The sequence below is a fragment of the Eleginops maclovinus genome, chromosome 12 (genome assembly GCF_036324505.1).
Source record: "Eleginops maclovinus isolate JMC-PN-2008 ecotype Puerto Natales chromosome 12, JC_Emac_rtc_rv5, whole genome shotgun sequence".
NCBI classification, from domain to species: domain Eukaryota; kingdom Metazoa; phylum Chordata; class Actinopteri; order Perciformes; family Eleginopidae; genus Eleginops; species Eleginops maclovinus.
In genome coordinates this window covers 6,745,209-6,769,419 of record NC_086360.1, presented here as the reverse complement: position 1 = coordinate 6,769,419, position 24,211 = coordinate 6,745,209, and the positions used below count along the sequence as shown (strand labels likewise).

General features: G+C 41.4%; 1 protein-coding gene across 3 annotated transcripts in view; it reads right to left on the bottom strand.

The window, feature by feature from the left end:
• antxr2a (ANTXR cell adhesion molecule 2a) overlaps window positions 1-24,211 on the bottom strand; it is a 69,976-nt gene that overhangs the window by 31,750 nt on the left and 14,015 nt on the right. For 2 of the 3 annotated variants that reach the window (XM_063898142.1, XM_063898140.1), the window contains exons 8-16: window positions 23,957-24,017; window positions 22,766-22,861; window positions 20,856-20,925; window positions 13,751-13,829; window positions 13,130-13,225; window positions 7,941-7,991; window positions 6,826-6,915; window positions 4,884-5,054; window positions 4,052-4,132 (exon numbers count right to left, since the gene is read on the bottom strand). In XM_063898142.1, the coding sequence (XP_063754212.1) occupies window positions 4,052-4,132; window positions 4,884-5,054; window positions 6,826-6,915; window positions 7,941-7,991; window positions 13,130-13,225; window positions 13,751-13,829; window positions 20,856-20,925; window positions 22,766-22,861; window positions 23,957-24,017 (795 nt within the window). Of the gene's footprint in view, window positions 1-3,463; window positions 3,577-4,051; window positions 4,133-4,883; window positions 5,055-6,825; window positions 6,916-7,940; window positions 7,992-13,129; window positions 13,226-13,750; window positions 13,830-20,855; window positions 20,926-22,765; window positions 22,862-23,956; window positions 24,018-24,211 lie in introns of those variants that run through there. The other variant, XM_063898141.1, reaches the window with a different exon arrangement.

Here is a 24,211-nt window from a genome sequence, read left to right as displayed (position 1 = left end):
ATTTGTGCCTGGGGCAAGTTCGGCACTGCAGCTGTGTCCACCCCCACTCTACCTTTGGTGTTGAAGGCCCTCGGGCGCTAAATGTGAGACCACAAAATAAAAAAAAGAGGAAAAAAAAAACTATTTCGCTCTCATTTTGTGTCTCTCTTCTGCATCTGCTGACAATCCAGCAGTCTGGCTCTGGGCGGCAGCACTAAGGGAGGAAGAAAGGAGACTGCAGAGGGAGGGACGATGGGTCAGGATGGGAGCTCGGCAAGGAGAGGGGGTGTTATGGACACCCCGGTCCCCGTGCTGAACAGATGTCTGCCACAACCTGCTTCCTTACACCTGTACGAGTCCTTGTAACCCCACGGATGCGGCACACTGAAAAATTCATGACCCTGGAGGTTTCCTGTCCGCCATCAAAGAACGGCGCCCTCCCTCGCTTCCTCCCCTCCCTCCGTGGTGCCTCTCCTCTCCTTTCTCCACGTTCTTGCTGCCCGCTCTGCCATCTACACCTAACCTCCCACCGGACAGTTCAGACTCTGCTCACTTTGATCAAGCAAAGTTTGTCTGTTCAATGCAATGCCTCACGTACCTCTCACTGAAGACTAGGGCTGTGCAATATAATCGATCCTGCGATATATATCGATATTTTGTTGCCCGAGAAAGTATCGATATTTCAGCCACGAGTATCGATACATTAAGTCCCATTCAAATCCCCGTGTTCCGCCTGGCACTCTGCTCGCTGCCCATTACGTCAGCCAGCCGCTAGTGTCGCTGTAGAGCATTTCTAGATACACAGATCTAGTGTGTCTTCTTCTCGCGGTGAGTGCGAAGCGGTTCAGGAGAATGGCGGCTGACATTAACCCAGCACCTCCGCGCTTAAAAGCAGATGTGTGGGAGCACTTCGGGTTTAAAAAGAAGAAGGAAAGTGACAATTTAGATAAAACTATTGCGGTTTGCAAGCTGTGTCACACAAACGTGAAATACTCTGGAAATACCACTAACCTACGAACCCACCTACAACCTTACCACCCGGACAAGGTAATGCTAACTGAGGAACTCAAGAAGCTGCGGCCACCTGCTGCACCTTTTAATTCTCCATTGTCCATTGTGATACTGCACTTTATGTACTTATGTTTCAAAGGCTTGTAAGCTACAGTTTGCACTGTTTCAATAAATGAAACAAATTTTCTCACCACATATTTTGATTCATTTTGTCCAGCATTTGCAAGCTGTAGACTCTCTGTCTAGTCAGAGCCATATATTGTGTAATTGATGCTTTCAGTTTTCAGTTGAATTAATTCAATCCAAGTCAATGGAACACTCACCAAAGATGTCACCAAAATCACACTGTCCCTTTAAAATCTTTCAGAAAATGATGTAAGTGTATCGAATTATATCGAATCGTATCGAATCGTATCGTTGGCTGAATATCGTCATATATATCGTATTGTGAGCTGAATATCGTGTATCGTATCGTATCGTGAGATTAGTGTATCGCTACAGCCCTACTGAAGACTGGGCAGGAGGCCGACAACAGAAGAAGTTAGCGACGCAACATTAGCTATCAGGAGACAAGGAGCAATAAAAAAACACAGCCCATAAGAAAAGAGTATATAAATATGTAAAAATAAGGTGGGAAAATGGCAATGGAAGAAGCCCAACAATAAGATACTTATGTTGAATATCCAAGACGAGTAGAAGCAGGACTAAAAACACAGTTCCAGACAACAACTAGTCCAGTATCAGTTAAACTAAATGTGTCCAATGACAGTCTTAGATAAGGTATATAGGATTTTACCAGTGTTTAAAGCCTGTGGATCATAGACCGTCAAAAGGGAGTGGACATTGTCACCCATTGGTGTGGACGGTGGTTTTGAATTAACAAGTTTGTTTTTTGGCTGTCACTATCGATTTTTATTGGAACCACAAGAGACACGGGAGACCAAAACGTTACAATTATCTTTCATGTACTGAAATACACTGTAAAAGGCTCAAGTTCTGAGAAAAAGACGTGGACAACAACCAAAATGGACAACACTGGGTTAGGTACCCGTTCAATAACAAGGCAGCCTAATCCTAAAGCTTACAATGCTCTATCCTCCAACATTATGCCATACTGTAATAGACGTTAAACTAGTAAATACAATAGATTTTGTTCAGAATATTGTTTCAATTATTGTTCGCCTTTTTTTAAAACAATTTGCATTGTTCATAGTAACAGTTGAAGTGCTACGTTGAAATTCACCTGCAAGTCACTAGAAGACTTTAAAACATTTTGGTTCATTTAAATAGAAAAGATTTCTGCTCCAAAATTCAGTTTCCATTTACCGTCATCCCCTGAGGATGCAACTTCAAACACATACAGCCTGCGTGGCCTGCTGTTTGATTCTCGTCTGTGTCCGCTATGTACAGATTTGATCAAAGACTTAAAAGTGGAATTTGGCTCAGTGATCGGCATGTGAATGAAGTGAAGCTGCCAGCGGTGCGGGAGACTCCGCTGGATACTACTCGCCTTCTATGCTAAGTGCTTTGACATTGCTGGATTCCTCAGTAGTGGGCTTCACTCTCCCTTTACTACACATCCAAACAGTTTGCTGGGAGGAACTGAGGTGACCTGTTGTGTGGGAACATCTATCAGTTTTTACGAAGTGAGAGCTGCAAACATAATATTTCCACATGCCGCAATCCTGCTTGAAAATGAGCGGGTTAAGTATTGATTGGGCAGGTGATTTGTTGTCATTTCAATAGGAACACAGCAGCCCTCCTAACAAGTAAAGAGCAGAAGAATATGCCACTTTGGCCATCCAATGAAAACCCTGGACTCCACATTAAGCCTCAGGAAGCGATACAAATACCACCATCCCATTTCAACACATTTTTAACAATGGGGCCAACTCGCATCATACAATAATAATTGTCGCCTTTTCTACATCACACACAACAGTTTCAGAGGCAGTAATGGTATAACCGAAGACAAAAAAAGAATGCAATGATTTAGTGATTGGAGGGTTACTATAATTTGTGTGCCAATCTTTCAGGCTAAGAAAATAAGCATTTGTGGACTCGCCAAAAACTGCAGTTCCTTAAATGGCCACTTGAGGCTATTTCCAAAAGAAATTATTCATCATTCAACCCCTTCCTGTTTCCTTGTCTTGAAGTCAACGTGTTTCTGGTTAGATGCCTGAAATAAGTTCTGTGGTTAACACAAGCTTACACGTTTTGTTCTACGACATAAAATATGTCAGTAAAAACCCCACTGGTGACTGTCTGAAGCTTTATGTGTCATATGACAAAAATATTTCTGGTCAAGAAATGAAATCCAAAATGCTCGATCATCACAGGAGTTTATGTGATTTGTGAGACTTACTGCTGCCTTAGAAAGCTAAGATCATATCACAACCTCTGGTTAACTGTGACTTGGTGGCGGTTGGTGAGCAGCGTGCTCTCCTAACTGCCTGAAGGGCGTCAGGTTTCAGTGTGTCGGGTTGTGGAGCCCAAATGCTTCGTTTTGATTCAAGTGTGACCATATTAGGATGTCCCCGTCAAGCTCTCCTTAGTGAGCCGTTGCAGCTGCAGCTCACTTCGTCCCTGTTAGGTAACAATAACACAATGCTAAACTCCTGCCAGCAGCTTCCTCTGTAATTCAAGACTGCAATAAAACAATGGCTTCTTAACTGTAATTGTGGTGACTCAAAGGATTTGGAAGAATACAAATACTCACACTTGGGAGAATATTATAGAAGAGTTGCGATAACATAAATAGTCAAAAGAAAAACAGGAACTTGTCTATGTATATCCCTGAATGCATCAAACTCCACACATGACCACTGATGAGACTGAGTCACTCCCTTCAGGGTGTAGTTTGTAAAACTAAAGACACAACACAACTGTCTGACGCTGATTAAGTGTACAAACATACAGAAAAACACTCAAACACTTCACTGTTTATGCAATCCTGCGTGCCTCTGCATATTTGTATTTTTAGGCATCTCCGCAAAGACTTTTTCCAAGTGGAAATAAGTGGTAAATGCGGCTCTAGTGGAGACTCTTTTAAATGACTTACCTTGTCTGCGTTTGAGGGTCGCATAAGAGAAACTCGGTCATACTGCCGCCCCAGGAGAGCCCACAAAGCGTCGAGACGACCCTGATGATGAGGAAAAAAAAGACAGGACTTTAGTTCAGCCAAATGTTTGCTGATGAAATTACTAACATCATGTTTTACACTATTATTTTCATTTTAGTTTGGGTGTCACATACATGTAATTTAATATAAGATCAGACCATATTAACTAACATGTCCTCCAATGTTGCTGTAAAGTAGTACATGTGTATTCCGAATAATGTGTACAATTAATGTACATTTGCATAACAGATGAAAGCCTGTGAGATATTGCAAAAAATGATTGCAATTTCAAAAATATGTTTCAGTTTTTCTTCTCATGGTCAAGAAGATGTCCTTACAATTGACCTCCTAAAGTGACATTTAGCCACATTTCTTTTGAAAAAGAACCACAATATAGCATTTTATTCTGTGATCCATACGTTTACGCTACTATGAAGTAATACAGGCATCATCATACACAATAAAGGTCTTTCAAACCATGTACAAATCAAATGTGCCGGCTAAGCAATAGGGATCCACCCATATTGCTCTACATCTGATGAAAAGTATTTTCCACTGAAACGGCTTTCAATGTTTGAAATCCTTAAAGAAGATATACATATTTATAGGAATTAGGTTTACATTAAGAATACTCCCAAATGTGTAAGTTGCCAGTATCCTGGTACATCTTAAGTGTAGAAGGATTGCACTGCATTTTATTGGAAACGTTAATTGATTGAAAACTCAAGAAGCAACATGTTGAGTCCCATCAGTCGCAGGTAGTAGCGCTCACCTTGATGGGAGTGTACCATTTGTTCTCGTTGTGATGGTAGGTGGGGGCAGCCTTCGGGGGGGGGCGTCTGATCATCGGCTCCTCTGAATCCTCTGGTATGGACACTATGGCGTTCTTAGCCTTCTCGAGTCTGGCCCCCTCCTCGGTGGAGCCTTTTTCCCCCCACCGCACCTGGACAAGTCAAAACACACACAGTACCGAAATATGAAACACTCACTATGGAATATCAAAATAACATTAGTAATGGATTATTAAATCGTAGGGCTGGGCAGGTATTCATCAATAAAAATACAATATAGAAAAAAAACAACAGTTTCCTGGTTCTCAGTTCTTTAGTGAGAGGGTGTACTGCTTTGATGGTTGAAAAAAGCAGTCCACTGTCCATTTTTCAGACATTTTGTATGACAGAAAGTTTATCAAATTATAATCAAAAAAAAGCCCCAAAAAGGTCAAAACAGGAAATTCAATAATTTGGGAAAACATTCAAAAAGTATGATCAAAATTAGATTCAAAGAACTTAATAAATAAACTAGCAATTATATGTAAAATCACACATTTAGTATTTGCATCTAGCCAGAGGTAAACACAAAGGTAGCATAAACATGCTGATAATAACAAGGGTTGGGCCACTGTTATCACTCTGTATCCATAAGGAAATGAAGCGACCTTTAAACCTGTGTTTGCTTGTAATAATCAGCACATTTACATGTGCTATAATGTGTCATTGTGGTAGCGTGTGAACACAGGACTGTGTGTTAGTTAAGCTGTCCTGCTTTTAATTGAATTCATCACATCTGTTGCAAGGAGGAGATAAAAAAAAAATCCACCGTCACATGAATGGGGAGAGGTGATTAATTAGCGACACAGTTTTCAAGCTGTAGGTTAAGCCGTGACAATATAGAACAGCTTTTCAGAATCATCTCTGGGATCTATCCCCGGCCTGCCGCATCAAGAGAGGAGCGGGCCGCGATGAATAAAAGATCTGCTGTCACCTCGGCCGCCTCAATACGCGATTGAAATATTGGCAGAGGCAAAGCGTTGGAGGTGGAGGTTGTTTTTTCTCAGCATGACGTCTTAAATGTTGATGCAGAGGAGGGTGCAGGTTGATCTTAACAAGCACCTCGTCCTCCATCCGCTGGAGGGGGGGCTTCAGAAGTGGAGACAGGCCTGTCGGTGGGAATCAACCTGCTCAAGGAAGAAGAGAGCCAAGGGATAGTCGTACTTGCAGCTCACAAACACTCATGGGAAAAAGAGAAAAGAGATAGGACTTCCCCGAGGATGCTGGGAAAGCCCAGCAACAGAACCAACTTCATTGGGGCTGAGAGACGGCAGGGGGTAAAAAGAGCGACGGGGGAGGAGGGGAGCTCGCCTTTAAACCTGGATTCCCCACGGAGGTGGCGGACAACAAAAGAGGCTGCCGAGTTTTGGGAGTTGAGAAGCGGGGGAGCGGGTGGAGAGGTGAGGTGGGTGAGGTGGATTTGTCAAGTTGACAGCAGCACTCAATCCTTCATCTCGCCAATGACTTGATCCAATCAGGCCCCGGACGGCCAAGGACGAGATGGCAGTGCCTGTCATGTCTACGGCATCAGTGGACTGACGAGGACAGCGGGCCGGCCTCTCAGTCAGCCGCCCCCCCACTCCTCCTCCTGCTGCCCGTGTAACTGGACAAACTTGTAACTTGTAACTGCTGACGTGCAGTGTTCTGATTCACAGGGTAACAGCTGTCAGAAATGTGTGACTTCCTGCTGTCTGGGATTTCATCTTTCTAGGATTTCATTTGAGAAGAAAAGACGCCGTATTGTTTCAACATTTGCTGCTCAAATTGTTTTACGACTTCAAGGAGAGTGATGTGTCAAACATAAAAGGATGTCTTTGTGAATGTGATGAAAGCGTTGCATGCTCATGGAAGCAATATGTCAGGGGATGATATTTAGGCTCTGACCTCCATGCGTTTGATCCCGCCGGCTCCTCTCCCTCCGTAATAAGAGGCGTCCACAGTCGGCCATTTCGACTTGGGCAGAGGCTCTGGCTCCTTTAAGAAAAAAGTGGAAATTAGGAGAATTATATATAGTATGTATTAAAGTGTATTTCAGTGTGAGGAGCTTTTCGCTTTCTTCATTCTTACAAACAACTGCATCCACATGGACTAACGGAAGGGAGTGCTAGACTGTGTCAGTATTGTTTTCTTTTTTTTCAATCCAGTTTATCAATATACAAATGTGCTTCCTCTGAACAGGAAAGAGTCATTACGACATTTTGTCAGAGAGGAAGAGACACTCAAACATGGTGGCTTAAATGTACAAATATTGAGGATAAAGTTGAATAATGAAATGCAAACTTCAGGATCTTTGACTAAATAACAGTTCTAGAGTCAAAGCATATAATTGAGCCTTTTTTTTACCCCATCCTTACGCCCTTTTTATCAAATACACGTTAAGAGAGTCTTTTTATTACCACATTTCTGGCCCGAACACAATGTCCTTAATAATGCTACAGCCATCAACTCTTCCAAAACAATTCAGGAATTTCCTCAGCTAAATATTACTACATCTCCTAAATTTTCACAACTTTATTAGGAAAGTCTTTTTCTAGAGAGATCAAAACCTGTTTAGATTTTTATATGATGATATACATTTCCAGTAGGGCAAATAACCTATATAGCATAAAAACAAACATTTTTTTTGTAGATAATAATAATAATAACAATACTAATAATTAATTAATTAATAACAAAAAGCATATCCTCTTAACTATCTCAGTGTAAAGCTAGCAGTAACTTCTCAAACACTTTAGGAAACTGTCTTGTCTGTGCTGTCTGCCTAGCGAAAAGCCTTAAAGCACGGGGCAAGGGGGGTACATCTTTACATCAGATTTTTGAATATTCCCTCAAGCCAAAGTCCACAGCTTAGATGATTATCTTGTTATATTTTATTTTTAATGAGGATATAATGAAGCACAGCATTTGTTCTGGGCCTCGAGAATTACATTCATACAAACAGCACACACATTTAAAACAATGTCACTGGCATTATGGCAACACTATATTGATGTACTCACAGGTGGTGGAGGGCGGGAGGGTGGAGGAGGTGGTGGCGGGTCTTTGATGACCTGAATAACAGAAAAGGCAAAAGAGTGTCAGCAGAAAGTCCATCAGGGGACGCATACATACACACATGCACACACTTGTGAGGACAAGCAAAGACGAGGCTGACGGAGGTGATTTGTGACAGGTGACTGAGTCAAACAGAGACGTCCCTGAGCTCCACGCAGAGGCTGCTCTGTAACTGCAGCAGGCCCCCCCACCCGTCGCCCCGCTGACTACTGATTACAAGGATTCTGCTTGTAAACCAACATCAGGGGCCCCCTGTGCAAAATAAAGAAAAGCTGAAAATCAACTTGTTGACAGGGGAGTCTTTGGGGCGAGCGATGCTGCCCGTTTAGCTCTTAATTAATTGGATGGGGTTCAGTGCTCCCCAGCACTCCCCCCAATCATAAAGTCCTAAGGAGTTAATTAGCTCCAATGAGATACAGAGGAGGAGGCTCGGCTCCGCTCCAAGCCCCGTCTGCATGGACCGTGAGTGGCATTGTACACACACACAGAAAAAAAAGAAAAAAACAGAGAACACACGTCAGCACGACACACACCTCGGCCCGGCGGCATTGTTCATGACAACACTGGATGACATGGCACCTGAGGAGCAGGTTGCCCACAATGTGATTCCACTCAAGGACAAGATGCCTCCACTGGGTTTTTCAGATGTGCCTCGCAAAGCAAAGAGCAGCCCCGACAGAGACATTTGTCAGGTGTCAGTCAGACGCTTCACATACTGATGTCCGGCTTCTTTTTTTACTGTAGGAGTGCTGAAGACACCACTGCCACTCCATCTGTGAGAGCGGTCACACCGGACAAAGGTTGAGTTTATTCCTCTGTGTTCAGCTTTCAGTTGTTGGAAGTCAGACACACTACAAACACTGGTATCCTGTCAATAAATTCTTTATGAAGAAGAATCCCAAACATTGTTTTGTATCCATCATTTGTTCTACTTGAGGCCCGGCATTTGAAAAATGATAATGAAAACTAGGTTGAGTACTTTCTTCGTCAGCAGAGGGTTGATAAGAAAGGAAGGAGAGTTTCCTGTTGACTTCTCCACCCAGATGTTCCCGGGGTGGGTCTGAGATAAGCCTTATTTCACTGTTACTGTGGACATTGGCACTACACCAGAGAGTGCTGGAATATAAATACTAAACATAATTACAGTGAGGAGGTTTCTCAACTTGGCAAAGATGGAAACTTCATTGTCATCACTGGTTATGCATTTGCTAAATTGGTTTTGGAAGGGGAAAAACGAGCAATATAATAATGGCATAGATCCTAACAGCTGTTTCATGCACTGCTATGCGCAGGGATACCATCACACTCTCGACATACTGTTATTAGAATAATGAAAAATAATCAATTAGGGTTAATTAATTGCTCTTTGACACACAACTGGCTGTAAGCAAATCCAGGAAAGGTCTACTGCTAGCCTCTCCATACGCTGAGTGCTTATTTCAGCCACACCTTACGCTGACAGGATTATCTCTTTTTATTAAGTAATTACACAGCAGATTTCCTGGACATATTGTGGGATAAATAAAGCATTATAAAAATGATGGCACTCTGCTGCTCTTTTCCCAGCTACCTGATGGACAGATGTGAAGAGGAGCGTTTGCCGGCTTAATTAAAAACCAAACCGCGGGATACTTAGCCGTCTGACAACAGCCCCAGAGGCTAGCCACCGCAGTCACGACTCCGGGGGGAATGGGACCAATCACAGGGGCTCGGGGCATCGTCCCCATATGGCTGTCTCTGCAACTGTCCAATGGGACTTGGTAATCCGTTAGTTCCCAACCTCCAGCTCAAACCGTGCTGTGTCAAGCTGTTTCAGGAGGCTTATTGTGACAAATCAGTGGCTGGTAGCATATTTTGAAGTTTAAAAATGATCTTTGCGTTCAACTGCCGAAAAATAAACCAGTTTGTGGAGCGAGAGGGGACCCAAATTGTTTATTGCAGGGCAACACTAACAACTTTGAAAGCAAACTGAGATTATAAACGTATTATGCACCAACTAAATTGAAAATGTGTCCAAAAGTGCATTCACTTTAGCAGTGAATCTTTGTTTTTTCAGATAAACCAGCAATGTCATTTAGAAAACTACATCTCCGACCCTGAATCCTTTCATTTGAACTAAAGGCTACCCCATTCAGAGTTTAATTTCCAAACAAATCATAAACAAAGAAATTACTACTCCACAGCTTGTATGACCTCTCTCTTGGCATCAATCCATGTGGGAAAGAGACAGAGAGGCAGAGAGAGGGATTGTGGGAAAGAGGTTGTGTGTGTGGTGTGTGCGTGGCCTCATCCCGACTGCTGAAACCTGGCAGACTGGGGGTTTAAATATTAACAAGCCACACATGGCCCTCCTCTTCTGCCGCGTCCCTCGATGGAAGGCAACAGCAGCTCTCTCCACCAAGACAAACACGTCCGCGGCCAGACATGCTGCAGGGGGTTTACATTTTAATGCCTTTGTTGGTTTTCCAAAATATGCTTCCATCTCATCCTGGATGGGCTCCCTTCAGGTCCACAAAGCCAGGTGACGTCTATCAGTTAAAGGGCGGTGCGGGTGAGAGCGAAGCGACGGTGGAGGGTAAAATTTGCCTTTATCAGATCTTGGTAAAAAAAAAGGCAGAGACACAGAAAAGGACGAGGGTGCACCATCTGCGGCCCCTCTCCCATCGCCCCAAACGATAATCTGTTGTGGGTTTTTGTAAACGGTTAAGTGGGTGAGGCTGTTTTTACCAAAGGCGATGAGAGCAGTTTTTTTTTAATGAATATCCACACTAAAGAGCAGTTTAAACAACGGATTTAAGAAAGAAATACCCTCCATCAAGCACAATCAAGTTGTTGAAAGGAAAACAATTAAGGAGAGCTCAGAATTTCATCACAAGTTTAGATTTGTTAATTACACACAGCCTCAGGATCCACCTGTTCACAAGGGACCAGTAACATGAGGCGATCTGTGGAAATAATGAATAACCTTGGACAAACACGTTGGCACCTACTAATGAAATTCTCTTTTATCGCCACAGCCTGCGTACTTGAGTCAATATTATACATTTAGATTTAAATATATAATTTGATATTAAAGAGTAGTCAGTTCTTCCTGTCTGCAGCTTTAAATTACGAGTTGAAATTGAAATAAATTGCTTGTGTTATTCAACAATTTGAAAATAAAGCACAAATATAGAAAATGCTATGTTTATTGCGTGAGTTGACATCGCGAGACAAATTAAAACGAGACAGTATTTTGCAGTCCACGTTTCATTAATTGACAGCTTAAATGTCTCAATGCCTATTTATTTGTGCTTTCATTACTGCTTCTCTATAAATGCAGTAGGTTTAAAGCATATAAAATAGCTTAAATAGCCCACATGACTAAATGATGCAAGAGTAATGAGCGCTTCATAAGACTGAGAAGAGAAAAAGGAGGCAGAAAGTTATTAAACATTAAATTAAAGAGGACATATTATGCTCATTTTCATATTCATATGTTATATTTTGTGCTTTTACTGTGACATGTGTACATGCTTTAATGGAAAGTGAAAAGGCCAAAAAGCATAATGGGGCCCATTTTTAGAGCAGACAAGGTATACCTACTGGTTTGATGATTAGCCTTAACAGTTACAGCCTTCAAACATTTTCTCAATCAGCATTTTACTATGACAACACTGGATTTTCTGCAAGAGTTATAAAAGTTGTGGTTATATCGCCTCTTGAAGGTTTGAATTTAGCAGACCTTTGTTGCCCAGCTAACCAATCAATCAGAGCAGAATGGGCTCTGGTTTCGGACACAGGGTGAAAAGAGTTGCTGCAGCACAGGCAGTATGAGAAAAATAAATCCCTTGGTGAACATTAAAGCATGGAAACATGTCACAGTAGAGGATCAAAATACAAACATGAACCTGAAAATGATCACAATAGGGCCCCTTTAACAGTACTTGACTGAAAGTGTTTGCTCACGTTGCCAAACCTATCAATCAAATCTGATCAAACCACACACTTTCCCGATGAAGCAGATTAAATCAGATTACTAAAGACGTTTGGTTTGATGGGTTTTAAAAGCTTTAGTGTTCAGAAGTTTTACTTTTATTCATAATGTCATTGGTTTTGTCACTTTGGCTGGTTTCGTTGTTTGAGGTATAAATATTATGAGAACGTTTCTTACTTATTAAAAGTGAGGGTATGCTCTTATTGGATTTTTTTTTACGGGGGGTGGAGTTCATACCAGGTAGATAGTTTGATGGTGCCAGAGCCGTTTGAAAGATTTGAAAAAAATTGAAAATAGGAAGTGAGTACGCAGTTTTTAAAAGTTATTTATCAAAAATAACTTTTACAATTACATTAATAGGAGGAATATGTGGAAACAAAACCATGGGCCAAAATCAAAGTGCAGCTGAAATGAAACACTGACTGACAAACGACAAGAAAAGATTTCTGTGTTTACCAAAACCGACTAAGTATTTTAAGCTGGAGCATGGGCATTAAAGATTCATAAGTGATAAACCATAAATAATCTCTGTGATTATTAATAATCACTTCAGTCCCCAGGTAGGCCCAATGTTAGTCATGGGCAAACAGAGACTTTGTTCACATTGGTGCAATCTGTCACTCACAGGGTCCTCCTGCTCATCTTCTCTTTGGATTGTTACACTCTCTGTTAACATTATAACTTCATCTATTCTCAGAACTTGATGTGCAGGATGTGGTTTGTGGATGTGCTCATTTCCTGTTTGAGGTTCCTCCTCTGTGGTGTTGCTAAGCCACCGAGGTGAACGGGGGTGGCGGAGCTGAGCAGATGTTCGACACCACTTTCCTCACAGCCCGCTGCCTCACAGAGCAGCCTCCGAGTGGGACACAGTTAAACCTGCTATTGACCTGCTGTTCATAACCGGTACTCTGTTACAGCTTTGGGCTTTCCCATCTACAGCTACATTTAAAAATAAATGTTTTCAGTTGGAACAATTTCCTAAGATGTTTGCAACAACAAGATATGTGTTGTCATTATCAGAGCTAGAGAAATATTCGAGGCAAGAGTTAAGTTTGCCAGCACAGAGTCATGCTCCCTCCGTGTGAAACCAGAGTAAATTTACATAGAGATATGGTTGCCCATAGGTGAATATGTTATGAGCAGTGCAGCAACACTCACTATTGTGCAGCAAAGGGGCCAGAACCACCACATCAGGGCCAGAGCGACGAGGATCAGCAGCACCAGGAAGACAATCGCCACCGCCCAACCATTCGCCTGCAGGGAGAGAAGTTTACAAGACAAAAAACAGACAAATGTTGAATTTGAACAAAATGTTTGGTATTTATATTTAGCTGGTGGAGAAGTATATATAAATATAGAGATGTAGATAAAAAGGGGTCTTTACATGATTTTAATTAACCAAAACCATTGATGGTTACATGCAAGGGTGCAAAATGACATCATTGAATTTAGTTTATCTTTATTTAAAGCAATTGAAAAAAAGTAAGAAACTGTGGACTCACTACGGATAAAAAAAAAACAAACACATGATGATCTTGAAACAGAAGATGAGGAAGTTCTGCTTATTAGGATGGTGACTATATTACGCATCCAAAAACACCATTTGAGCACAAAGTGTAACATGAATTTAGGAAATAAGCATCAGGTTATAAAGAGAGAAGGGTAAGGGGAAGAGAGACGTGTTTAAGCTAAGTGGAAATTACACGAAAGAATATCAGAGTCCATCATCGTCTGAGATGCTTTTATTTTGGTATGATTAAGAAGGTCATCCAGACTCACACATGTGGAGGCAGTGATGGTGTAGGAGCTGGAGATGAAGGATTTGCCGTGGTTTAGGCTGATGAGAACATCCATGGTCCTGTAAAGACGAGAGTTGAATAAGTATCCAATGTGGACTGCATTGACAGTAAATGCGGAAAAACACGCCTTTCTTCCAGGTATCTGCCATTAACCTAGCAGAAAACACATTAACAACATGAAACAAAATGACAAATTTACCAGCAGGCATAGAAATGAAGGTCTATGCTGCATTTTTATGCATTTATGAGTCTTATTTTGGTTTATAGGGGCAGGAAGTAGAGCTCCACTTGTCCACATGTACAAGTGTCCTTGAGCTCCCGAACCCAAAACTACTCCCGATAGACAGGCAAGCTCTTTGAATACAAAATCAACTATATAAATGCAGCTATTTTTGTTATATTTTAGGTGTATTTTTTACAGCAAACTGTGTTAGAATGTACGGGCATATTTTTGCTTGGATGTAAATATCATGCCAAGAAGTAAATGCAAATTCATATTTTAGCAATGTCAGCTTCTTTCACTTTTGGATACAGTTTTAGAAAGTGTGTCTTTCAGTGGATATCTTTGTCACAACTCATTAAGTACCAAAATATTTGAGATGATAACAAAAATGTTTTGCTTTAAGTCAAAAAAGGCTACAAATACTTTTAAAAAAAGTGTAACAATATGATATCGGCTGATAAATTATACATTTTATCTCAAGCTAATGCATTGGTAGGGTTCTACAAAACGTCCAATTTGACCTCCAGTGACAGAAAAAAGAACTGAATTGTATTGTTTCAAAAGCGAATCCTGTAAAAGACTGAGAATGCACTGCTCACATTAACACAATGCTCAGTAAACAACACAATGGGTGCAAAGTAAATGCTCCAACTCAGAGGGAGGAAATGTTCTCATTATCACGGCCGTCAGCGTGAGGGGATGAAGTAACCTGACTGGCAGTAACAAGGCTCGTGAACTCCTATGACTTATTTAGAGGGGGAAACGCTGAAGCCAAAATGGGCGCAATTAAAATCCTAATGATGAACGGCACCGCAATTTCCATATGTCTATTACGCCCAATCCAATTACTGCAGGTTTAATGAGAATTCAGGACATGGAACGCCTGAAATCCTCCCCACAACACAAAAAGGAGGAGAGAAAGAACGCAGGCAGAGTGGTATTGTGTGCGAGGGGCCAGCTGTGAGTATGCAGAGTACAGGGGAGGCCTGCAAAAAAACTGGTGCTGCGGAATAATAACAAGAAAGCTCTTTGCTTTGGATTTCGCCTGAGGCAGTGCCTCGGGCCTCCAATTCTCCTGTGGTTCAGAACAGATGAGCTACCTGACCATGTGTCCATTACTATGCAGTGGATTCTAAATATTCTAAAGTGACTCCTTTGCACCTTTCCTAATTTACCACAGCTAAATATATAAAATCCAATTCATGGAACTTTAAAACCGGGTGAACTCTGACACCTTACACAACTTGTTGGTGTCTCCACTTTGCTCTTTCTACTTTATCAAGCCATTGCTTACTCTGTACTCTTTGTTGAGGTCAATATCTCTTTATAACATGTAATCTCTTTTAAGGAATGGTTTAGCCATGCAGGTTTTTTTTAATAGCACAGGCAACAAGCAAGTAGAGGACAATTAGTCTTAATGGTTATAGATTGGTAGTCAGTATGTGTTTTTAATACAAACTGTTTTAAAAGTTTAGAAAATGTTATGATGGATATTTATTCATTCTTTAACAGAAATGACTACATCCATTATTCTATAAACAATGATATGCTCAAATTGTTTGAGTTCTACCTTTCTGTCTAGAAGCGGTTGAGGTTTACATTAAAGAAGGCCCTTGTGTGCTTCCTACTCTTCTGAACCATTAATGTTTGTACTCCTAAAAAGTGAGAACACTAAATACATAAAAAGCATTTATTTCTCAGTGTGAAGCAGTTTGCTTTCCTCAAAAATCCTCCCTTTGTATGGGTTGCGGGGGCGCTGCACGGCTCTGCAGGTCCTTGCATGTTAACTAAGTGCTTGTGCTAAATGGGTGAGGGGAGAGGCTAATTTAGCTGACACCCTCTATCCGTGATAATGGTGGGCAGGTTGTTAATCAAGCTGGAGGTGTGGACCTCGGCGTGTGAAGGAGGAAGGCTCCCAAGCGAGTTACACTGACGAACAAACCCCCCCTTAGCCTGACATCGCTGGACATCCTTAACGCACCACAACCCAACCATAGTCAGCGAGGTCTTTTTTCTCCCTCCCTGAGACGCTGAGTGCTAATTTAGCCAGTTACTGTTGAGTAGGCAGAATCTGCTCCAGCACTGAGGCATAAGTCATATACGCTCTTTCTATTCTCACCCTTAAAGATCCAGGAAGATTAACAAAAGAATGATTAGTAATTGGGTGACAATGTCCACCTAAAGTGGTCCGTTTGTGCAATCGCATTAGAAAAAAAGTGGTAAGTCATTCGCTCGACGAAAAAATTCAATCAGAGTATTTTGATAATTACCTAATTGTTTAAAGAATTTGCCAAGAAAGAAATTACTTTAATTAGAGGTCTCCTGAGCCTCTGACTTTCTCTGTTCGATCATAAAAAAATACTTTTGGTCAGACAAAAAGGAAGAAACTGGATGTTTTTACATTAGCTTCTGACAGTTTATGGCAAAACATTTGATAGCTTTGATTGAAAATAAACCCCTGACAGACAAATTGATATGTCAAACTTGAGTTGTCCACTTTTCATATCTAATGATGGTGGACCAAAACATTAATGGTCTTATACAGCTATTTTTTCCTGCAAAGCCTTGATGAGGGCCATTAGTGGATGTTCCATAGAGAAAAGCTATGCACAGACAGGAAATAAAGAGGGTCCGAAAGTGTTTAAACAAAAAGGGAAAAAGGCAGCTGATTGGGTTTGAAAAGGAGCCGGGTCAATACACTTTTTTTCGAAGCTCCCTGTCATTTTACTCAACTTCGGTGAAAGTCAGTGCGTGACCCAGAGGAAAGCGCTGCAGCTGCTTTGTGGTTTCAGTTATGTTTTAATACATGGGAAATGAGGGGCAGAACATCACAGGGTTGGGTACATTTGGTAGAAAGCATCACACGCTGCTAGGGACACCAGTTGAATGGCAGAAGGCTTCTTCCTGCAGCGGATCTCTTGCTCCCCGTTAGAAATACTTTGTCCCAGGGCTCGCTATAATCTGTCAGAAAGTAAGACCGCTGTGACACTAAGCTTTGGTGATTCGATACAGCTGGAGCGGCTGACAATGGTGACGCTAATGGCTTTCAATGGCTTCCCTTAAAGATGTGAAAATTGAGGAGGCTGAATAATTCACGGGAGAGCATATGCAGGTCCTGTCGCTCGGCATCCAGAAGTCATCACTCTGAAAGAGTTTGTGTGGCAGAAGTTCTGACGGAGGGGAGGAATCTCGACCTCATGCAGCCTGGGGACCACAGGAGAATTTGTGTTCCGTTGTAACACATCCACTCTAACAAACTGACGGATGTTTTCTGACAAGGCAGCTGGTCCTTTAGAAGACCATATCAGTGTGATGTAAAAAACACTATTCTTTACCACAAAGCTTTTACTTTTGTGGGGAATATTTTGCAAGACGTTTTTTTTCTCCCAAAAACAATATTACAATCATCCAAAAATGTCCGCTGTGGTGGTCAGATTCAGTGTTTTTTCTTCTACTAAAACTTTTCATGAAGGTGTGTTTACACCTGCATGACGAGCCCAGTTAAACAGTTAGCTAAGGAACCAGTCGCTAATGAAGTCACATTTGCTTCATCCACATGCTCTTCACAGGGTAAGAAAGTTCCTCACACGCAACGAGGTAGCTTCTGAGTCCTACCAGGAGCCTACTGTATAACCCATAGTCTATAACATTTCCATTAAATGATTTTTGTTTAAACTTCATAGACCTCTTTCTTTTTTTTTCTCTTTGTGAATGCAAACCAACTGGAAAATGTGAAGAATTCATGATCTTGGCAATGGCTCCAATCAGGAACCCAACCTTTAGTTTTGAAGTAAAAAAAAAATCTGAATTTAATGTTTATTTCTCTTTTGTCAATCCAGTACAGTGAAGATCTTGAAACATCAGACATAATAAAAGTCTGAAGTTAAACGTTGCTCTTGCATCCTTCAATCAAATCGAGCTGATTCCAATCTTGTTATATGGCAATCAATGCCCATTCTACATGTCTGTGTCCAACAACATTGAGGACAATCGAACAAGAGGACATCTTCATAGCCCCACTGGAGCAGATGGAGTGAAGCTTTTGCTAGCAGCCCCGGGACAGCCTGTTTAATTATTGACGAGCATTAGCATTAGCTACTGTACCTGCTATGTAAAGCAGGTGTCGACTCCCCCCTTAGTTATTTTATGTTCTCCACCATCATTGTGAAAACACCAGGTGAGGACATGCTGATGCAAGAGCGCAGCCACTTAACCTCTCGATCGACGGCCCAGCAGGGAATGCTGGGACTCCTAATGGGAAAACACTGAGGGGGGAGGGAGCGGGGAAGGAAGGGATTTAGCAGATGCCAGCGTTTCTTGCCTGATACCGCAGCTGTCAGCACAGATGATGCCTCCACAGTGAGTGCCCCTACACAGCTCGATGACCAACTGAGGACGCTATGATTCCCGGACATCCCAGCTCAATGTGGAGCAGCCTGCTTCACGTTCCCAGTGGAACAGGAAGTTGTCGCTGAGCACCTCAGCCCGGATGACTGCTGCATCTGAAATATGTTCCCCAGCGACCACGTTATTGAGGTCAACTCAGAAGTTAAAGCTATGTTTCCCCAGGACAAGGCCTCGTATGTAGCAAAACATGGTTCGAGAGGGGAGAAGGAATGTGCAGTCAGAAGACAATTCTTCTCCGGCTGAGTAGAGCCGTGCTTACGGAGCGCCCTGCGCACCGGTAGTGGTGATGGAACAGAAGCAGACAGATGGACGGAGACGGAAGTTCCCGGGCTCCGCTGTTCCATGCAGGTGGTCCTGGGTGCGGGGATTGTCAGTGCATGGTGAATTATTTAAATGGGGAGCGTGGAAAAGGGAATGGCGGCATCTGTCGCACATCCTTTCAAAGCCCCTCCAGCAGATGTGTTTACTCATCGCCCTTACCAGCTAACTACTTAATGGGTCACCATCGGCAGCCAAGAGTTAATTAAGCAGGCCTTTTGCAAATGGCGGGCACAAAGCATCGGCATCAGCTCAGGTCTTATCAGGTCGCACCAGAAGCTGCAGGACTGTGGCTTTCAGATGTAGTCCCTTATGTTTCTTTACAATGCTTCTTTGTCTAGTTGATTGAAAGATATCAGACAAATTTTGCTCTCCTAATTTTTTGAGGAAGACATGTCCAGCTGCTGCTCCTGTAACTCCACTGCACCGTGTGTATCTCCCTGTTTATCTGAAAGTGATGCCAGCTGGAGAAAGTGTGAAATATAGTATTGCCTCACTGGAGAGGAAAGAAGCAGTGACACGCTTTAACAAATAAAAAAGAGACAAACATACCTCTTGGTCTGAAGGGTCGTTTGAATGTATTTGTTCAGAAGAAATTGTTTTGAAATGTTAGCCAATCAGAACTAAAATAAAGTTAAAAAAGTGACCGACAAAACAGCACATGTAGCCATCTCTCAAAGAAAGTGGATCAAACTCACTTTAAATCAAGCCTCAAGACTTTTCTGTTTGTCGCTGCCTTTTATTTAATTAAAAATGATTACCGTCATTTATTACACTGCACAGTAACCTTTATACTGGTCCTATTTAATGCATCTTACTTAAAACTTAATCAATGTATAATGTACTGATTTATGCAAAACTTTTTCAGTGTTCAAGTGCTTGTTGAAGCTAAAATCTACAAGAACATTTTGTTATATCCAAAACAAACAAACAAAACCTAATAAAAACCTGACTGCACGTCTAACTTGGTGTTTTATATCCCTTCAAAAAACTCTTTCGGCCCTGTCGGTCAGCATCTGGCAGGAAAACATGTTATCATGAGCAGTTTAGACGTTAAAATGAGAGGATTATGTGAGGTAAGGTTCAAGTTGATTTGGAGTAGTTACAGCATCGCCCTCATCATATGATACATAATCTGTTTTAGAGCTGAAAGACCTTCAGGAGCCAGCAGCACTCATAATCATACATTTTTGATTGGATTGGAGTCATCCAGGACATTCAAATCTGTTGTTCCATCTAGAATGCCTTAGCGATCATCTGTTATGGTTTGGGATTATAAGAGATGACGTTAAAGTCAAACAATAGCGATGCAGCCAGGAATAAATGCATATTTACACTGTTTTCACTTCAATCTTTGTGCGTTGTATGTATGGGGTGTTTTTCTGTCGGGCTCCCGTCTACAATGTTTACTGCGTCTTGACGCTACAACCATCTCTTCATCCCTACTTCTACTGTTTTAACATACTGCTAATCTATAGATTTAGGAGTTGTTTATGTGCACAGGAGAAAAGAACTGTGCATGTAAAAACTTTGAAGTGTTGTATTTAAATATCAGATATATGGCTGATTTAAAAAAACAAATCGGCTCCTAAACTAAACAAAGAGCAGCACACAAACATCTACAAGCCTGCAAAAAGGAGGAAATAAAACAGTTTTGAAATGGTTCTAATGAAAGAAGAGAGGAAGTATCGCTTTGTGTGTGATTTCTAGATGCAGCTGAAAAGTTAACTTGATACTAGTTCCTTTTTCAATGGAAACATAGCAATTTGTGGGTTGATTTCACATGTTAAATGTGGTTTGATGGTCCTATTTTTAAATGACAGTGAGATGCCTTTCTTTAGAATTTCACATGCCAAGATCAGAACTTAAAATAAATCTACGGAAACACAACATACACATTAACTATGGAGTTATTTTGGACCATTGCTATGTTTTCCAATCAAAATGTGCATATATCCAATCATTGAGTCAAATTTTTACATTTGTATACAGTTTTTCCCCACTCATTAGCAATATTTGTCTGAAACACTAAAACAGAAAGTTGGGTCATAGACTGTAGGTGCATATAAAATTATAAAAAAATCGGACAAAAAGAAAGTCGATATTGGCAGCATATGTAACAACACTTTTTACTTACTGTCCCACTTCATAGAGCATCGGGGCAGGGCACAGCAGATAGTCATTACGCACATAACTCGGTGTATGAGCTGGAAGAACAAAAGAAGAAGAAAAGACAACGTGTCAAAAAGCGTCAGAGAAGGACCAAAAGAAGTTAGAGCAGCATGAGACCGGTGCTCAACACAGAAACGCACACAATAAAAATCTGGGCATCACAGATTTATAGATCTCTACCAAAAAAACCTTAAAAAAACGTGAATGTTGGCGGATATTGATTAGATTTGTAGTGTGCATTGATTCTGAAAATCTGATACAATTTGAATTTTGATTCTTTCATAAATAAACATTCCTTTAATATCAAATAAAGCAATATTACACAATAATTATCAAATATTTTAAACTGTTGTTACAATCTGTATCAAATGTAATCTTTAAATCAGTAAGGAAACTATTATTCATGTATCGTTTCATATGACCAATTTGATCATTATTACTATCATTTAACTATTATATATGTGTGTGTGTGTGTGTGTGTGCGTGTGTGTGGTCTGACGGAGGTCGCTCTGATTATTGATATTATTTTTCCCTGCTCGTCTCCTCGGGCTCCCGCTGGTTTGCTGATGGAGAAGACTATAGCATCTGCTCCACATATGTGCTGTGTGTGTTCCATAGTTGCCATGATGCCTGTCCATAATTATAAGGTGCCCCCCTGTTGCAAAGGTCTGTGCTGAACACATGCAAAAGCCAATAAGGGAATTAATAGCCCCCAGTGGGCGAATGTGAGACAGCCTAAACTGAGAAAGGACCAACAGAAAGACATCTGCTAATGGCCACTTACTCATTCGGATGGAGTTCTTTTTTAGTGTTTTATCGTCAAGTTGAGATGGAAATCAAAAATAGCCCATCAAGGAGGGAAGTGTTGTCATTGGCAGTCGTCGATCCCGCGGATCCCACGGCCAAATGAGAGCTTGCAAAGATTGGCTGTCGGTGCCAAATCCTATTTGCTTCTTGTAAAAGGATTTCTTGACAGAACAGACTGTGAACTCAAAATAAGGAGCACAGTGACCTATATAGCCTCCGTTCCTCTGATCTGATCAGGTGGGGAGCTGCTAAGAGATAGCAGTTGGTCAGGTTTGTTTTGTTGATAGGGAGATGTGGAGGGAGGCTGAGCAGGTCTGACTGCACTCATGTATGATGTTTGAAGACTCACCACATTGGCCCTCCGAGAGCATAGGCCGCAGGTAAGGCCAATGGTGCATTCAAGGGCTCTTTGGATGGTCACATTGCTTGAGTTGTGAAGATGTTCTTATAACTGCTTTGTGTAATGAGCTTTGTTTTAGTTCACCTTCCAACTTTCAAATGTGGTCGACGGCTTCAGAAAAGGTTAGAAAGCGCTGAATATCCATGAATATCAAACTATACAAGAAGGACTTACATGGCACTTGCCACAGCACCTTTCAATCACCACGATCGATTTAAAATCAATTGGACTAAATCTCACGTGGGACTGGAGTTTCTTATAGTACAGATCCTGGAAATCGCATAAATTGCAAAGTAAATGCAAAACGGCAGACTTCCACTTGGGTTTCCAATAAAACTACAAGAGGCTTTTTATTAAGCTGTTACATCATGATCACGAGAACCCTAACAGATCTCTATTTCTTCTGCTCCAAAGCTAATTCATTTTATGTGTAAACCTACTTGGTGAGAAAACCGATTCTGATTATAATTTTCGCGGGCTTTGAGACAGAGGCCAGACAGGATTAATAACGTGATTCCACATTTTTTGCTTTCATAGTGATTAAAACATATCAAATGACACAGCATGAGGAGCCTGCTCATTAAGGAGCCCCGTGGTTAAGGCTCTGCTGTAGATGTGATGGTGTGAATGCAACATGTACTCTATCAACTGTGATTTCCAGCACTTACTGAAGGTCTGCTCGTTGACGATGAAGTTGCAGACGACGCCTTCGTTGCTGCGGCCGAGAGTGAAGCCGTTCCCTCTGAGGACGATGTCGAAGGACTCTGTGGAATGTAAAACAAATGGAAGATAAGACTGGGGGGATCATGTACAGAATATATGTAGATAATGCAGCCACAGTGCAGATCTAAACCAACAGCCTGTTATCAATAAACTATGCTTTGCACACTTTTTTTAAAACAACTATTTAAATAAGTTATTCACAGTCTTCTTTATCCTTTTTTAAACCAACTGACACTATTTTAAAGTAGGCCCTATTTTGTTCATTTGCAGGTCTCATATTTGCAGATTGTAGCTTTACTGTGACTCGTTCACATCCTTTTATGTTCAAAAAGAGAAACTCCCTCTTGAGGAAGCTTTGGAATTTTAGCCTCTGCAGACCATTTAAATGCACAAAAATATAACACACTAAAGAATATGGAAAACCCCAAAACGCAAAAAAAAGGGCCCCTTTAAAGTTATATGGAAAAAAAACAAAATGAGCACTGTGGGAGTTTGAATGAGTGCCAGGCAAAAGCAAAATCAAAGCTTTCAGATGGCTGGCAGGACCAGTAGCAGAATCCTGTTTGAACTGTGTGTAACTTCAGTAGTTTATGTTGTGTGTTGCACAGCTGGACACTTGACATTGTCTCTTCTGTGAGTTCAATTATAAAATATTTACAGATGTTACAACCCAGGGGTCACACCCAATTAACCTAGGGTGATAAATCAGGGTCGCAGGATGAATTTCTAAGAAAAATACATTTCCGTCACACATTTTTTTACTTTCACTTTAGTTTTTAAGTGAAATTCAAGATACTTTCATGAATTTAGGCCACCAGAACTCAATGAAATTAAATATTTCTTAAATGCTCAAAACTCATAATCTGAGGATGAGCAAAGGTTCATAATCTGGGGCCTTACAGGGTTCAGTGGATCAATCTATAAAGGGATGTGTTTTAAATTGATAAATAAATGCAACATGTGCCTTGATTTAAAATAATCTGAGGTTATGCAGGTCTCTTATACTGCCCTTAGTGATTGATCTACTCCTCGTCCGTAAGCATACTTAGAAATGTATCTTGAGTTAAATAAGCAGGAAGTAACCATGGACCTGGAAAGCATGACGTGTGCACAGTGCAGCGGGAGGATGCACTCACCGTTCACACAGACACTGGAGGGCTCCACACTCAGGATCTCTGTGCACGAACGCTTTAATATCTGGAGGAAAACAAATTAAATGGGTACATTATCGCTTGAGGGCCAAGAATAAATACATCAAGTCCTGGCTGTTATCGGCTCTGTCAAGTTTAGAAAACAGATTAGGGTGCAACACCTGAGAAATGTCTCGCTCCTGATCAGGGCCTGGCGTCTAAAGGAGAGCGCTAAATATCGGTGGCGGGGAGAACAGGAGG